Source organism: Pseudopodoces humilis, chromosome 3 (assembly GCF_049639895.1).
Source record: "Pseudopodoces humilis isolate 2021_Gansu_Grassland_sample_001 chromosome 3, ASM4963989v1, whole genome shotgun sequence".
NCBI classification, from domain to species: Eukaryota; Metazoa; Chordata; class Aves; order Passeriformes; family Paridae; genus Pseudopodoces; species Pseudopodoces humilis.
The window spans coordinates 77553562-77570778 of NC_142202.1; the positions used below are offsets into that span (position 1 = coordinate 77553562).

Below are 17217 nucleotides of genomic sequence, written 5' to 3' on the forward strand. Positions count from 1 at the left end.
AAACTGAAATAACATAACTTCATATTTACAGGACAACATTTAACAGGGATAAAATAGAGTTAGACCTGGCAGAAATATATTCCTGTGCTTAATAGAAAAGGGAACATTTTTTTGTTGTAGGCACTCCAGTTGTAGATACCACCCAATATGTTCCACCACTGTTTTCTAGTATCAATCTTCAGTCACCTAAAGTGAGACATTTTAACCAACTTTAAAAAAAATTGCATACACTGAAAAAACAACACAAGTTCAAGTCTTTTGGAAGAAGAAATCACTTAGGTTTTTTACTAAATTAAGTTAGTGGAAAATAACGCTTGTTCACTCCTCTTAAAAAGTTGTCAGAGTAATTTAAAGGGAGCTGGATGAAGGGCAGCCAGGATAATGTATCTGTGTCTTTGTATTCATGAAGATGTGCCCAAATTCTAAGCTGTACAATTCCATATTATATTGGATAAATTTTCATTAAGATATGCAGATACTAGAGCTAAATCTCATCTGTTAAGCTGTCCATGTAGACTTTGTTTATATTTTGCATCAGACTCACTGTTGTCTCCTCTGAAAAAACAGAGCCCTACACTCTAGGAGAAGTGTGACAATGAGCACCACAGCGGTAGTCTCAGGTTTGAGTGTCTGTGCACACTCTGCCATGGCACCCAGTCGTTTCCAATAATCTTTAAAGTGATCACCCTCCAGGCAGTGTAACTGCTTTTCAATGTTAGAGACAGGCTACTGAGACCCAGAATGTGGACTTACCAGGTTCTAAGTTTTTCTTCTAAACACAAGAGCAGCTTTTCTCCAAGATGAACACAGCAGGTGCAGCCTTTCTTTTCCTTTTACTCCTGTATTTGTTGAATACATATTTTGGGGCTGTACAACCAATCCCCAGTACACAAAATAGCTAATCGTAAGTAATTAAGACTCTGTCAGTCAAGAAAGAAGAGGAAAAAAAAAAAGTAATATCAAAATTACCACATCCTTAAAACCCCTCCTGATCTTCACAGCAATGACATTTTGATAATGATGATGACTCTGCCTTCACAAAGAAAGAGCTCATTATTTTTGAGATACATATTTCAACATCAATTTCTGAAAGGAAATGAACCCTACAAGCAATTATAATTGGAATGCTCTCCTCTGCTGCCTTAATAGCCATCAACAAAACGTAACAAAGGTAACAGAAAAATCTCTCCACTGAAAAACAGGAGCCTGCAACTGCCATTTGCTTGAAACAAACCCTCAAGAGAGGCCTGGGAAACATAACAGAAAACCAAATATTCAGTTACATTTACCAGAGATCACCAAATGCCAACCCCTAAAGCCACACACCTGGCCATCTTTTTAAAAATCTTTAATTGATATAATTCAGCTTCCCCAATGCATGTGTCCAAAAAAGAAACAAAATTTTAAGCTTTTGGCCTGAGACCATGCTCATGATTGCAACTAGGTATCAAGACTAGCAGTGATAGATTTTCACACCTCCCATTCCTTTCATTTGCACCTTTTCCTTGGCTTCAGTTGACTTTATGTGTTTCTTGTCTTGCTCTACAAGTGTTTAGAGAACTGAAGCAATTCACCCAGCAGTATGAACCAGTGTATGAAGATGAGCCAGATTGAAAGGGGTCTGGTTTTCATTGGACTTGCAGTTTTCTCAATACCTCAGAAATCTATATTCTTCATCTTCCAATAATCAATATATTGCAAACCCAGCAGCTGAGACAGTAGCAGCTGCTTACACAAGAGATACACTTTCCTGTAAGTTGTGAGGTCCAGGTATAAACAATGGTTCTTTATGACTGTGTCACAGCATGGCCAAGATGACCAAGATGTCCACCAGTAGTGCTTTTGAGAAAATGAAAATCAAATGTTTCACTGGTTATAAGGTGAAGATATTTGATATCTTGATATCCTGATATTGATATTTGATATATTAGATATTTGAGGTATCGGGAAACTTCCCCTGTCTAACAGAAGACACTTTAGATCTTTCTAGACCAAACCATATCAGAAAATCAAAAAGCAACAGAAACTCAGCACATTCACCATTCCAGTCAGTTCCCCACGCAGACACAGATTGTTTGGGCGATGTAATTGCACCGACCCAACCAGCCCTGTATACGAGTTTCATCTTGCATGTAACAGAGTCAACATGTACTGTGACTGCTTGGCTGGGATTTCTGGATTGGTGTACATCTGAAAATCCTGGACAAATTACAAAAGCTGACAGAAAAATACAAGAGTGGAGCAAAGAACCCATAATGGCAACCTGTCACAAAGCGCAGCAGCTCTGATAGAGGTACTTTCACTTTGGCTTTTTTAACAACAGCTGAGCCACCATAAGATTATGTCACTACCCATATTCATCCTTCATATTTTTTCTCCTAGTTAACTGTTTAAGTGGCTTTCTCAAGCTAGCTCTGTAAACTAGATCTATCTACATTTATGAGACTTCCTTGTGAGGTACAGACACTTGTGAGCATGCTAGCAGAGGAAGATCCAGGAAAGCTTACTATATCTACTAAAATTACATACTATTAATAGTATTGTATAATAACATAACTTTTTATATATAGCCCTAAGGCTAAACATATCAAAATGAAGCACAGCTGTTTCAGGGGAACACAGCAGCTCTATTCACTCATCTCAGCACTGATTTCACACCATGGACTGCCCTGAAGAATCAGTCTGAGACATTTACCACCAAAACAATAATGGGGTGGGTACCCCAGCCAAAAACAGAAGCAGGAGCCAGCCCTGGCAAAGAGTGGGTCAAGACTCCCTTGAGACAGAGTGGTTAAGGTATACGTTCATTCCCGAGTCCTATCCCTTTATTACTAAGTGTTTACATCAACCCTCCATTACCCTCCACTCCACAGCCACCTTCTTACACATAGGTTTCGCCTGAGAAAGCACTGCTGAGTAACACAAGGGCCCTCGTCCCAAGACCCCATACAATACTTCCTGCCCTGGAGAAATATATATGCATATATACAGGCAAAAGGTGTGTATGTGTGTGTGTGTATATATATATATACATATATATATATATATACACACACACACATACACACACACACATATATACATACATATATATACATATACATATATTTATATATCTATATGTATGAAAAAGCTCGTGTGGGATGGGGCCGTGCCCGGCAGCCGCCCGGAACCCGGGGAGCCCGGCCGGACCCTGCACTCCAGCTCCAGCTCCAGCTCCAGCTCCAGCCCCAGCCCCAGGCCCAGCCCCAGGCCCAGCCCGAGGCCCAGGCCCAGGCCCAGGCCCAGCCCCAGCTCCAGCCCCAGGCCCAGCCCCAGGCCCAGCCGCCCCTCGCCCCTCCAGCAGCTCCGGCCGGCGGCAGGAAGAGGAAGCGGGGCCGTCGCGGGGCGCGGCTGCTCCCCCTGGCGGCAGCGGGCGGCGGGGCGGGGCGGGGCGGGGGCGGGGGGGGCGCCCGGCGGGGGCCCAGCCGCGGCCGCCCGAGAGGCCGATGCTGCCGGCGCTTCCCTGCCCGCCCCCGCCCGGCGCTCCCTCCCTCCCTTACTCTCTTAGTCCGTCCCTCCCTCCTCGGCCGAGGCAGCAGGAAGCGGCTCTGATGTCAGCGGCGGCGGCCGCGGCGCGGCTCTGAGCGGCTCCCCCACCCCCGCCGCGGCCCCCTCTCCCGCTGCCGCCGCTGGGGCTGGCGGAGGTGCCCGGCTGCGGCCCCGGGGGCGCCGCTTTCTCTCGCCCGGGGACGCGCGGCCGAGGCGGTCCCGAGCTGCGCAGAGGCCGCGGCCTGGGGCAGCCGGCGCGGCGCCCCGGGGGGGTGCGGGAGGGCGCGGGATGCGCAGCGGCGGCGCCGGGGCCTGCGCCCCCCGCCAGTGGGGCCCCCGGCCGGCGCGGGTGCGGCCCCGGCGGCGCCTCGGACAGCCCCACCCCGACCTGCGCCAGGAACCGCCGCCGAACCCCGCGTAGCCCCGGCCCTCGGCTGCCTGGTGCCGGACCCTCGCGTAGCCCCGGCTCCCTCTCCTCCCTGCGGTGAAAGAGGAGGCATGTCCGCTGCCGCCTCCGCTGACATGATTGAAACCCCCCCGGTCCTCAACTTCGAAGAAATCGACTACAAAGAGATCGAGGTGGAAGAGGTGAGTGAGGGTCCCGCCGTCCCCCTCGCTCCCCGGGCGCGGCCAGCCTGGTCCCGGCTGCGCAGACCCCGAGCGCCCCCGGCGTTCTCCTCGCCGGCGCCGTCCCTCCGCTGCGGAAGGGGCTGCGGAGAATTCCCGGGTGCGCCGGGATGCCGGGACCCCCCCAGGGTACCTGACCGGGGGTCTGTGCTCCCGTGGATGCTGCAGCGACTGGCACCAGCGAACAAAGGCGGTCTAGCCAGGAGTGGAGGTGCCAGCTTACTTCTGCCGGCCCTGCTGCTGAATGCCTTACTGTGGAGTTTTATTTAAACGGGATAGATTTATTAAGGACTTTTAAAGTTTCGCCACCCACTTTAGTATGGGTGGCAAACACAGTTGTCAAGAGAGAGCTGTTAATTCTAGTGTTTCTTTCAGATCTCTTTTTCTCTATGCCCCTGTTTTCACCTTCTGCCACCAAACTGAGCCATTGTATATGTAATGATCATACCACTCTTAATGATTTGCTAAATTTACAGCTCCGTGAGTTGTAAGGGTAAACAGATTTTTTTTTTCTTAACATAGGCTAGTGATGTTGCACCCATGGATATGTAACATTTCATTTGTGACCTGTGCGTGTTACCCAGGAAGTGTCATTCAGTTATTAAATAACAAAGTTGGAAGGAAGTTTTTTTTCCTGTGAAAATCGTATAGTAAAATTATTTCAGGTGTCCCTTTCATCTGTCTGGAGTTCCTGTGAAAGTAGCGTGGGTGTGATCTAGGGTGGCTTGCGTGCTTTAATAACAGGCTCAGTAGTCTCTATATACTACAGTGTTGTTTGACTCTCAGAGTTACACAAAAATATTGCTGCTGTTTTTTTCCTTTGTCCCCTGCTAAATTCTCTACATGAGTGAAGTTGCTTCGTGTTGACCCATAACAAGTTTGATGAGACCCACTTGTAGAGTCTGGACCTAACAGGCATCCAAGACTGCTAAAACAGTCTCTGTGCTTTTATTTGTAGGTTACCATCTTTCTCTTTCAGTAATAGTTACCCTCTTTTCCTTAAAAAGTTTGTGTGGAAGTGGAGTTCTGTGTAGTAGCTTTGATAGCTTTTAGATGACAACCTTCATCTCAGGTTTTTATAGCAGTTTGCTAGATACTGGTTTGTTTATGATCATCCCACTGGGCTTGGGTCTTCTGGGGATAGTTCAGGGACCTTAAAATCTACAACGTTTCCATGGAACACCAGGGCACTTTCTGCTGTATTCAGGTAGTGTTGTGGTAACTTTGGCTTTCACCATAGCAGGCACTGGGAATTTTCAGGAGACAGTAGCTTTCAAAAGATTGCCTTTATCTCTTTCTATGAATTTGGCAATCACAGAGATTTTTGTTTCTGTAAGTCTAGTTGTTCCACCTCCCTTTGTGCAATTAACTATTCTGAAGTGAAGGTATTTTTGATGTTTTTGCAACACTTACTAATAGCCAGGGATCAAATCACATGTTTTGGGCGAAACAGCCTTTCTCACCCAGAGGAGAAAGTTTAAGTGGGTTATCCATCAGAAAAAGGTGCCCAGTGATGGCTCATATAAGTGAGTACCACGTCTGCTGTGTTAGACATAGCCCTTTGAATGAATAAAGTGCTATACAAATCTTTAATCCTCACAACACCCCTGGGGAGGTTGTTAGCAAGGATTGTATTGCTGTTTTACATATAAGAAATGTGGAGCTGCATAGTGTGTAATTGGTGTAACTAGAGTTTAGCATTCTAAGGTTCAGTGCTCAGAGCTTGACTGTGTCCCACACATGTGCCTGGCACTCACAGAAACAGGACTGTCAGCACAAAAATGTATCTAGAGACAATGCCTAAGTAGAAATTTGTTTAATGCAGTTGTTGCATTATTCTCAACACAGTATCTTTGTAGAGATAACAAAACTCATGTGATATAAGCAAGAGAGCTCTGATGAAGTGTTCCATGTTGTCTCCATAAAAAAATCTCACAGCTGGCATAGCATATTGAGTGTACCCGTCCTCCCAGAATTCTTACAGGCAATAGGGATACCCTAGTGCTGAACAGAGTCTAAATGTCATTGCACAGAGGAAGAAATAAGGCCTACTTTACAAGAAAACAGATGGATTTGGGATCATACTTAGACCTTGCTTTTCTGAGCTGTGGGTGTTGACCTCTTACTCATGATGCAATTTCAGCACGAATAGTCAACTTCGTAGTCATAATAAAACGCACATCCTTACTGAGGATTTTCTGTGCTCTCACTTTAGAAGAAACTTCAGAAGTTTTCGAGGATTGTAAGTGACTGTAATGTCTCAAAATGGTCATATTTATGCTTGGCAAACTTCAAGTGTTTCAAAACGGAGTGTTAAGAGATCTACACTGGAAACTCAAATGCTTTTATAATCATAGCTTTGCTGTTGTATTATCAAGGCTGTCTTGTCAGCTGATAGCAGTCCCACTCTGCCACTGGTTTATTAATAGATATTGAAGTTCTGGAATACTTGCAGGCCCAGAGACCTTGTTAATAAATGTGAGATCTATAAGTACACTTTCATTTGGGTTTGTCTGAACTCTACTAAGATAAGAACAAGAATATACCAAATTTCACTTCAGCTACCATGCATATGACTAACTGTGGTGTTACTTCCCACCAGTCAAACACGTCTCCAGCTTCAGTCTGCCTTTTTGTCATTTCAGGTGCTTAAAATGAAATAAAACATAGAGACAATTATTATTAAAGAGTTGGAGTTAGATCAAAATTGATGTGACACAGCAGGAGCATCTTCAAAACTAGAAGGGGAAAAACAACGTAAAACTTGTGTTCAAAAGAAGTGGTCTCTATTTTGCTATGCAAGTTTTCGATTGTGAAAATGGCCATTTTAAGTTTTTAATATTAGATGGACAAATCATTAGAAACTGAAAAAATATTACCTAATATAACTGAAAAATCAAGTCAGCAATAAAAAGCCCAAGAGTCTTGTTTTAAAGTCTCATATTTAAATCTAGAACAACACTCCTGTTGTTTCTTCCCAGAGGAGTTTCCACATCTAAGCAACAAACACACTTTGGTTTTTAATTGTTCTGGCAGCCTACTCCCTGCCACTCTTTCCTGAGAATTCCACAGGCTTTCCTTCACCAGGTAACTGGGTAACAGTCCCATAGATGACCAAAATGTAGACCTCTTCATCACATGATGTGTGTATCCTTGGCACAGCCAAAGGTACATGTCTGGTCATGTGTACTGTGACCCTGCCCAGTCACTGCCTGATGCAGACAAGTTAGAAAAACTAATGCCATATTTGCATAGTTGTAAGTTACTTTTGGATGGTCTGAAAGTGTAAATTACTTGAAAACTGTTGTTTAATTCTCTACTGGTAGAGTATATACAGTAAACTGTATGTATACATTTTACAGTGAAGTTTATTTTCAACAATCTATTTGGGCAGTAGTTAATTCTAAGAGAATTAGGGTAATGTTTTCTTTGAGATGAAGAGGTAGGCTTCATATATATTTCTTATAGAAAGTTTACTTAAGATCCCAGCAACCAAGGAGATGCAATTTATAGTATGTCCACCTATGTCAGATATTTTTGAAATAGTTGATTAATTTCATTAACTTGAGTAGTGTGCTGAGATCTATGTCTGTTCCTTCCAATTCTGGAGCAGAGCAGTTCAGAGGCAAGAAAATGAGCAATACAGCAGAGCAACTGGGTTTTGCTCCCCTTTGTATAGTTAACTTTAAAATGTTAGTGAGATGCAATGACTGATTATGTCCATTACAAAGTAAAGCAGATTTGTCTAAGTTGCTGTTGAACATGAAGCTATTACTACCTCCACTGTTTCTGTGTTCTGGGGGGTCACCCCCAGTTGTAGAATACCAATCTGAAAAGTTGGAAGGAATTTAGAGAAGAACTGGATGTGATTTGAGATCTGAACAGCATTTTTTGGGTATCTGACTTGAGTGCAGAAGGACTGGTTCTCAAGAACCAAGGGTGGTGGTTAGAAATCCATTTGAAGTCAGTTGAATTTCTCAGCCTTTTTCAGTAAGACTTCAAGCTGCAAAGCTGGGTATTCAAAAACAAAGGCAAAAAATAAGTACATGGTGAAAACATATGCCAGTATTTTCCCTGATTTTACTCTAAATACATTTCTGAATTAATGCAAATAACAACTTAAATGTGGTTTAATTACACCAATGGAAGATTCTCTTTATTCATTTACATAACAAAATAGCTGAAGTGTTAGCTGGGGTGTAAATTTATAGCAGAAGTTGTTCAACACCAATTCTATGTGGATGAAATTTACTGTGCAGTGAGTTAGAAGATGGCTAATAAGCTAGTTAAACATTTAATGTGACACTTTACACTCATTTCTGCACATGCAGACATATTCAGTGAATCAGTTTGTGTCCTGTAAAAGAGACTCATACTTCACTCTCATGAAGAACACATGGGAAAGAAACCTCACAGATCTTCCTGTTCCAGTGATGAAAGCAAGATCCATATTTCTGAGATAATTGAGTTCTATGTCTAATACCTTTCTTTCCCTAAGAAAAAAACTAAAACAACAGAGCAAGTTTCACATGTCCCTTATTTGTTCCACCCATTGGAACAGTATTTACAGTAAATTACCAGTAATTTTAGACAGTGCCAGCCCAGAAAGCTCATGTTAGAATCCTGCATCCTGACTGCCTCATTATCCAATATCTTGTTTCTAAAATAATAATCCAATCTCTGGGCTGCTCTTGACAGAAGAAATTGATTCATACTAGAGCATCAGAGAGTTGTTTCATTAATGTTTATAAATTGCTGGTAATTAAAATTAGTTCATTTCTTGATACAGATGTATAAAACCCTATCAGTAGGGTAAAAGCTTTTCAGTATGTGATAAGCCAGAATGAAAGTATAACTTGATAAACTGTTATCTTTGAGATGCATGCATTTCTTGGAATGACTTGAGCTACCAAAATGCAGGGAGGGTTGGTTGCATGTTCAGAGCAAAGGAAGAATTTCTGGGAACATAATTTTCAGTGGGATTCTGAGTAACCTGGTCCAGTGGAAGGTGTTCCTGCCCATGACAAGGGGTTTGGAACTAGATGGTCTTTAAGGTCCCTTCCAACCCAAACCATTCTATGATCCTGTAATTTCAAGAACATGTAAGGTGATACTTTGATTCTTCATAAACATGTTCTAAAGGAGCTGAAATGATAATTAGTTCTTAAAACAGAGCTAAATTCAAATAGACAAGCCACTGAATGAAACCTGTACAGTGCTACACAGCTCTAACAGATGAAACCCTAGTTAGGGACCAACTGTATGAGTTTGTCTATATTTATTAAGAATCTAAGTTGATTTTAATAACTAGTTTATTTCAGGAAGAAATATTTTTTTCCTAAGGTGTTTTACATAACTTCTAAGTTGAAACTTGGAAACTAAATCTAAACTGACTTTGTTTTCTTCAAAAAAGTAGGATTCATTACAGGGGTTTTCAGAGTGGGGGAGTGAAGAGGATTTGGAGGTTTATTCATTTCTGTATGAATCCCAAAAAGGAAAAGCAGCATTTAGAGTTGTGCTGACACTAGTACAAATAACCAAAGAACATAGCTGTAAGAATTGGCAGATAGATCCAAACTCCTTCCTAAAAGTGCTGCCAGGGTATTGGCCCCAGTCATTCGTGGCATGGGACCAATTTGCTTTAACCTACTTAATAAAGCATAGCACACACAGAGGAACCAAAGCTGGGATTTGAGGCTAGTTGAATGATAAAAGTGTAGGCATATATTTTTAGAAGCTCTAAAATGTTGTTCATGGTTTCTTTTGGCACCTTTTTTTGTTTGTTTGTTTGTTTTACTTTCTGGGTTTTGTTGGATTTGTTTGTTTGTTTTTTAATTTATGCTCCATTTGCCATACAGGCAGACGTGTGAAAAACTGAAAATATTAGTATACTTTATTGGTACTGCTGGAGCTCTGGTAGACAAAGAAAATAGAAGCAACTGAATTTTAAAATGTGATTCTTTTTTGTGTTTTTAGAAAGCAATATAGAGCATTTTTTTCCACTCTATCTTGTGTAGTGTCTGGAGCTTGAGAGATCCAAACATTCAGTTTGCATACATACCATTTCATTAGCAAATATACCAGTAAACAAAGCAACATAGATATTAAAGATAACTTAAAACCTGTTGTCATTTTGGAAGCACGGGTTTTGTTGGGTTTCTTTTGCTGGATTTTTGTAACCACTTCTCTTGCTTCCCAAAATTGTAAATGAGCATGTCATACAGTAGATACTTCAAATTATGAAGTCAGTTCTGCAAAGAATACTACGTCTACTAACCAGGGAGCTATTATATTTTATTGCTGTCTTATATATCCAGCAAGTTTTTTTTTAGAAAGAAAAGCACTAGGTATCCAGTATGCAGAACTACCTTACATGGAAACTTTATGGATAGAGAGAAAAACTTTTCATTTTTATGTTTTTGAGTTAATAGAAAACCTGTGCAGTTAATACAAAGTTGAAATTAATTCTTCCAAAGTTTTGGCATTTGTTAGGGGATTATGGTGCATCTGAATAAATAGAGATGCATTTTTCTTGTTTTACTGGGGGAGGGGAAATTTTTGGTCACATCCCTTAGGACAAAATACATCCTTAAGGTCTTAACATATCTGCAGTCTCTATTTCCTGCATGATTTCTAGTCTACATAACTTACCAGTCAGTATAGTCTACATACTTACAAGTCAGTATCATGTATCTTTGTTTACGTACAGCATTTGATACTATTTGTACACAGAGACAGAGGTAATGCTTGTTCCAGGGTTCTTGTATGGTTCATATTCTTTAAATAAGACTCTAAATACATTATCTGGAAAACATGCAAGTGGCACTGTCCTTCACCATGTCACTTTGTCACACAGTAAAATGTTACTTTTGACTGGGGTGTATTCTATATGTAGAAGAAGAAATTTTAGTACACTTTTTAATCTTTGAATCTCTTTAAGTATTACTTCCAGTTTAAAATGTTTTTGTGTCACGTACCGAGTGGTTTTTGACAAACTTGGTTCTCTTCTGTGAGAAAGGTAGAAGCAGACTTGTTCTCACTCTCTTTCTAAATGTCTCATCTGCCTTATATTTTCCTTTTTTCTCCTAGACGATATTTAAAGGAACAAAATCTTTTACCAAAAGAATCTGTTTATTTTTAGATCATTTTCCAGATATACACAGTGCTACAGATCAACTGCTGTTTATTGATTTGTTGTGTCAATAATTACATTAACTGTGCTTCATATCATTCCAAATATGCAGTATTGCTAAAACATATGGTGTGGCACCAAAAGCAGGGGACAAGAAGGAATGAGCATGAAGAAACTAAAGTTCAGGCAGTGCCTTACTCCTGTGATATTAAGTTACTTAGTTCCAGCACGTGGTGCTGAAGGAAACTACATAGTGTTTAAACCATTATGACAAGATTTAAGATTTACTCCTTTAAAGAAAAAATTAAAGGTAAGAAAACTATATGTAAATGGACTCCACCACAGGCTGCGTTCTGTCAGTTATAAAGTGTTTTTTGCTATGAGTAAGGTACTTTTTCCAGATTTAGTAGGAAAAACACTGTGTTTTCACATATGGGAAACTTCGATTTGTATTAGATCCATCATCATTTCTGATAGTTACTCCTTTCATGTGCTATCCAAGAGCCTGAGCTGCTTTAATGGAGGACTGGCTCTTCTGTTTTCCCTGTATCCTAGGTAAATATTCACTGCATTCATGTCCTCTTCTCAAGTTCAACCCTCTGCCTAAGCTGGCACCAAGTCACTGATAAATTGTTATGAAACCTTGACTGCATAATCATTTATCAAATTTTCACCAACAATAAAATTTACATATGTGATGGTCTCACAGCTTTCTGTTATGTAATTAAGCTTTAAATTACCTGCTAAATTCTTTCTCTCGGTGCTCAACACTGATTTTATTTATTATTATTTTTTCCAGTCATCAGTGGAACTTCTTAAAGTACATCTGATTCTTGGAATTTATTCCACTTGTCAACTAAAACCCAAATATTGTGACTTTCGTGGCTCAGTGTAAAACACTACATTGGGCAGTACACTTGTTTCTGTGAGTTTCCTCATTTAATAGAAACATTGTTAAAAAATACAACAACACTGCAAAATGATGCTTTCTTTAGTATATGAACTGGAAATACATGTGCAAGTCCTCAGGATGAAACTTGCAAATAGTCATGGATTATCTGTAAGGGAACAGTATGCATTTATATTAACTCACAGGCTGAATTTAACTATGTGAAATCAAATGGAAGAGATACATGGGCTTTCTTTTTTTGTTATACATCTGAAAAAGAAATGTGTTTAATGTATAAAAATGTATGTAGTATATATATTTCCTATTCACAATATTAAAATTATATACATAATACATATATTATATTTTTGCATATGGACATATACAAGTCTTTTCAGCAGGGAAAGATACAACTAGCCAGAAAAAAAGTAAATCTGACCCATCACAAACTGTTGTAAGTGATTCAGGCTAAGTAAAAGAAAAAAATATTACTTCATCAAATTTTGAGACCAATCTTTTAACTGATGTATATGCACTGTTTTCAAATCCTTTTGTTTCTGTCACTGGTTTAAATGTAACAGAATTGTAGCTGAAAACTGTGACAGAGTATGAGAAAGATAGATATGTTAAGAAAAGGAACCTTCTAAAAAGTGTCTCACAGATACTTGCATCATAAGGCCAATTGTATCCATCTAGGAAAATTCATTATATGCCCATGTCCTTTTCCCCAAGTGGAAGGGAGAGTTCTTCCCACTCACTTGGGTAACCCTGTCTGGATTCCTTCACAGTGTAGGGGAGCAGCAGATGTGGAACTGTAGTGCTGCTGCTCTTCATCCTGCACAAGCTGCTCTGTGGCATCCTTCTCTCATTAACTGTCCTTAGTATTTCCCAGATGCTTGCATGGTGGATTTTTATGTGCTCACTAATCATCATTTCTGCAAAATGCAGACTTACAGCACACACATCAACTGATGAGATTTTGCTTATTCTGTAGGTCTGGTCATGTGCTGTGCAAGGTGGGTAGAGGCTTTGTAATGGACAACTCTTGCAGCAGTAGAAGGTGGGGGGCCTGCCAACTCCAAGAAAATGGGTAATTTTATTCAAAACATGGTCTGAGAGAGAAGGGGAAATAACAAGGAAGGCTGTTTGGGACTTTCATGTCTTCCAGTGACTCATTGTTTCCAATTTGTTGATATGTACTATTTTTGTAGGCTGCTCATCTATCATTCATATGGCTTGGTGTTTCCAACCTCACTTGTGGAATGCAAGAAAATAGCGTGTGTTACGTCAGGACAAGAGTCAAGGCCCTGCACTTTGGCAGGGGGATGAGGTTACAATCTACAGGTCCTGTTCTTTAATGGAACAGAATGCAGCATGTTCTATGCATTCCCTGTGAATATCTTATCGCAGACTCAGTCTGCAAACCACTGTTGTGGAAGGTAAAGGTGAGATGGCAGGAACTCCTGCAAGGCTTAAGTATATGCTGTAATGTAAAAGAGAAAAATATTTCTTACAGTAACAAGGAAGCCAGAAGAAGAAAGTTCCATTGATCACCTTGGCTGTCATGGGCAACTGTTTCTTATTTCCACATGAAACTTTTAAGAAGTATTAAGCATAATTTCCCTTTTTTGATCTTTCTTAATGCAAGATCTTAGAGGGTTTTTTTTAATTTATATTTTTCATCTCTTCAAACTGGGGCCTTGTTGCAGACTTTCTCATATCCATGAGAGTTTAGCAGGTCTTGAGTTGTGCACCTGCAGTCTTTTCCATCCCATTCCCAGAGGAAATCAGTTTCACTATTTATTTATTTGGGAAGCACATAGTAAAAACCTAATCCAGGAATGGGTTACATAAATGGTAGTCAGCCCCTTGTTTCTCCTCCCCTCTCCTAATTCTCATCTTGCCTGCCTTGCATTTTTTGGAGTTCGAGGTGCTCCTTTTCCTTCTGTGCCTGTGTGTGCCTTAGGTTTCCTACTCCTCAACATTTTATTTTGAGCATATGAGTAATAATGCGCTTGTCTGTGGTTTCCTGTAGTGGCTGCCACTGTTTTGTAGTCACTGTTTTGGCAACACCTTCATCTCAATTTTACATCTCATGTGCATGTATTGTCGTTATTCCTGTAGGTTGCATTTTTTCCTCTGAGGAACAATTAAAATAAATGAATTTTCAATTAAACATCATGTGTAATTCACCAGTAACTGAAAGTGACCTTCTCTCTATGCTGCTTTAATTTATATGCTTGATTTCAAAGAGCTACTTTAAATAATGCTGGTGTGGTGGTGTTGAGCTTCTTCACAGCAAAGGTTAAAGATTGCTTGAACACTGCAGAATACAAAAGCTGCTACTACTGCTTTTACAAAGTTACACTGAAGAATTATGGCTCTTCTCAGGGGTTGGGTTTTTTTAATTGTTTTAGGCAGTGTTAATTCTAAATCAGATAGAAAGCAGACAGAAATAGGGAAAACTTATCTTATAGACACAGTGCTTTTTTGAAGGACTTGCAGGATAATTTACTGCTATCACACTCTTGAGTCATCTCTGAGAAAATGAACTGATAACTTTGAGCACACTGAGCATCTTGTCCCAGTTTCATCATGGTCCTGTGCAGTTGTGTATGCATTTAAATTTCAGAAGTCTTAATTCATATTTTTAGCAAGAATAAACAAATACAGCAGATAAATGTAATTTCATGGGTGAAACCTAAAAAAAAAATTTGGTCTCATTCCTCTGATTTTCTTCTGAGCAAATCTTGTTCTAAATAATTGAGATCATAATTCTTTGAAATACTGTCTCTGCACATCAGTAGTAAAATGTTTTGTATGTGTGTTTTCCAGTTCTTCTGTAAATGATCTCTTGAGCAAGCTTAGCTAAGCCCAGTTATGTTTTGATGGCACAGTATTCAATTCCTACTGCAAACCTCAAGTCTGTGTATCTTCAGTTTTGTAAGTTAAAAAATTTCTGTCTGTGAAGTTCCGCACAACAAATGAAACAATTTCAAGTTTTAACTCTAGTGTTTTATATTGTGTTCTAGGTTGTTGGAAGAGGAGCCTTTGGTGTGGTCTGCAAGGCAAAATGGCGAGCTAAAGATGTAGCCATTAAACAGATAGAAAGTGAATCTGAAAGAAAAGCCTTCATTGTAGAGGTACAGTACATTTGATGGAAAATATGGAGTTTGGTAGAGCTTTTTTCCTGAAATTCATGGGTGCATTTAGTGTACTAAAAGCTATGTCTTTATCTTAAATTAAATGCTGCCTGTGGTACCCAGTTCAGGCCTGGACCCTTGTCTTGCAGAGCAGGAGACCTGTCAAAGCATATTGCCGCTCCTTTAGTTTGCTTCTCATAAAAACTGAAAAGCAAGAGTGTGGGAGAGACAGGGACACACAAGTAGTGAAATAACACTTCTTAGATTCTGTATCAGTCTGAATAGCCAAAGCCTTGGAGCTGGTTAACACTTCCAGGGGCCACAGCATAGGTTCTCAATCAGTACAATCAGGTTGATATTTGAAACTGTTCCTGAGTTTTTTCAGCAGTTTTAATAACTTGATTCTTTTCTTATATATAAATACATTGGTACCTTAAAGGCTTTTGTTCAATGTTTGCTTCTTTAAAAATGTATTGAGTAGTTCAGATATACTGATAGACTTCCCAAGATACATAATATTTTCTAAAATCAAAAGTTTAATTTAAATTAGATATATTGTGCCATACTACCGAGTATTTATTCAGTTATAATTTAGGATGTTCAGGATACACAAAATATGCTAAAAATAAAACTCTTAAATTTAGAACTAACTCTAGTAAAATGTGACACACTAAAGGGCTGGAAAAAGCATGTTTGTAATAGGCCTTTCTTTAAATATTTATATGTTGTTCATTACGATGAAAAGTTTTTAAGGTTATTAGTCTGAGTCTGCTGGAATGCTTAGTAGATCCAGTTGGTCCCTTGGGATTTTTGTGTTCAAAAGAAATCTGAGTAGATAATCCCAGAAAGGATTCAGTAATTACTGCTATTCAGAACACCCTGCACAGTGAAAGCATCAGGTGAAATATTTCATTCTGATTTTTTAGATCTTCTGAAGACATAGAAATAATAGCATTTGCTCCGTAGACAGCATAAACTACTTCAGCAGTCTGTGTAAAGGGGAAAAAATGCCTTTTTGCTTGCTTCTACTATGTACTGGTGAAAAAACCCAATGCAAAATACTGCAATTGTAGTACAAATAGTAATAAGTTCTTGGAACTATGTCATTTTAATATTAAATTATTTTCATTTGTAAATTCTTAATGATTTATAAGTTATTATTAATAATTATCAATAATTTAATAATTAAATTTATTGTTAATTTTTTTTAATGTTAAAATATTTAACTATAGGGTTGTGGGCTTGGGGATTTTAGAACTTTTGTCCTCTATATTGTCAAAACAAACAGTATGATTCTGGTTTTTTTATTTAATCAATTTTTATGTAGTCCCAAATTTGAAGGCTCTAGGAAGAGCACCAAATCTACAGATGTCATAGTTCCACAGTGCTTGTGACTTGAGTGATGTTATTATAGCCTGACAAAAATACTTTCTTTAAATGTAATTTCTTCAAACTTTCTTTAAAATCACAGTTCCAGTTTGACACAAACTGCATTACATAAATTAAAATGCAAAGAGTGACATAAATCTTTTAATTTGTAAAGTCACCATCTGCAGTTATGTAGACATAGAAAACTGTACTTGCTGTTGTGGTGTATTACTTAAGCTATGAAAATAAAGCATTATCCCTTTTTTTATCATGGTTTGAAACTGTGTGATTTGTATTGCAGCTTCGACAACTGTCACGAGTAAATCATCCCAATATTGTCAAGTTATATGGAGCCTGTCTAAACCCAGTAAGTTACAGCTTATGTCAGTATGACAAAAGGTGACTAGCTTAACATATGCAAGGATCAGTGCACATAACATGTATTTTATATTAAAAATGTATAATTTATATATTTTTCATGTTTTGGCCATAATAAGGAAATATACAGATGTGTAGGTTGGTTGATA

The 17217-nt window shown here is 39.4% G+C and overlaps 1 protein-coding gene across 9 annotated transcripts in view; it reads left to right on the forward strand.

The window, feature by feature from the left end:
- Window positions 1–3889: 3889 nt before the first annotated feature.
- Window positions 3890–17217, forward strand: part of MAP3K7 (mitogen-activated protein kinase kinase kinase 7) — a 47055-nt gene continuing 33727 nt past the window's right edge. For 3 of the 9 annotated variants that reach the window (XM_088053792.1, XM_014263439.2, XM_088053793.1), the window contains exons 1-3: window positions 3906–4119; window positions 15212–15322; window positions 16992–17057. In XM_088053792.1, the coding sequence (XP_087909918.1) occupies window positions 4030–4119; window positions 15212–15322; window positions 16992–17057 (267 nt within the window). In that variant the 5' untranslated portion in view covers window positions 3906–4029. Of the gene's footprint in view, window positions 4120–15211; window positions 15323–16991; window positions 17058–17217 lie in introns of all 9 variants that reach the window. The other 6 variants (XM_088053790.1, XR_015772304.1, XM_088053795.1 and 3 more) reach the window with 6 other exon arrangements.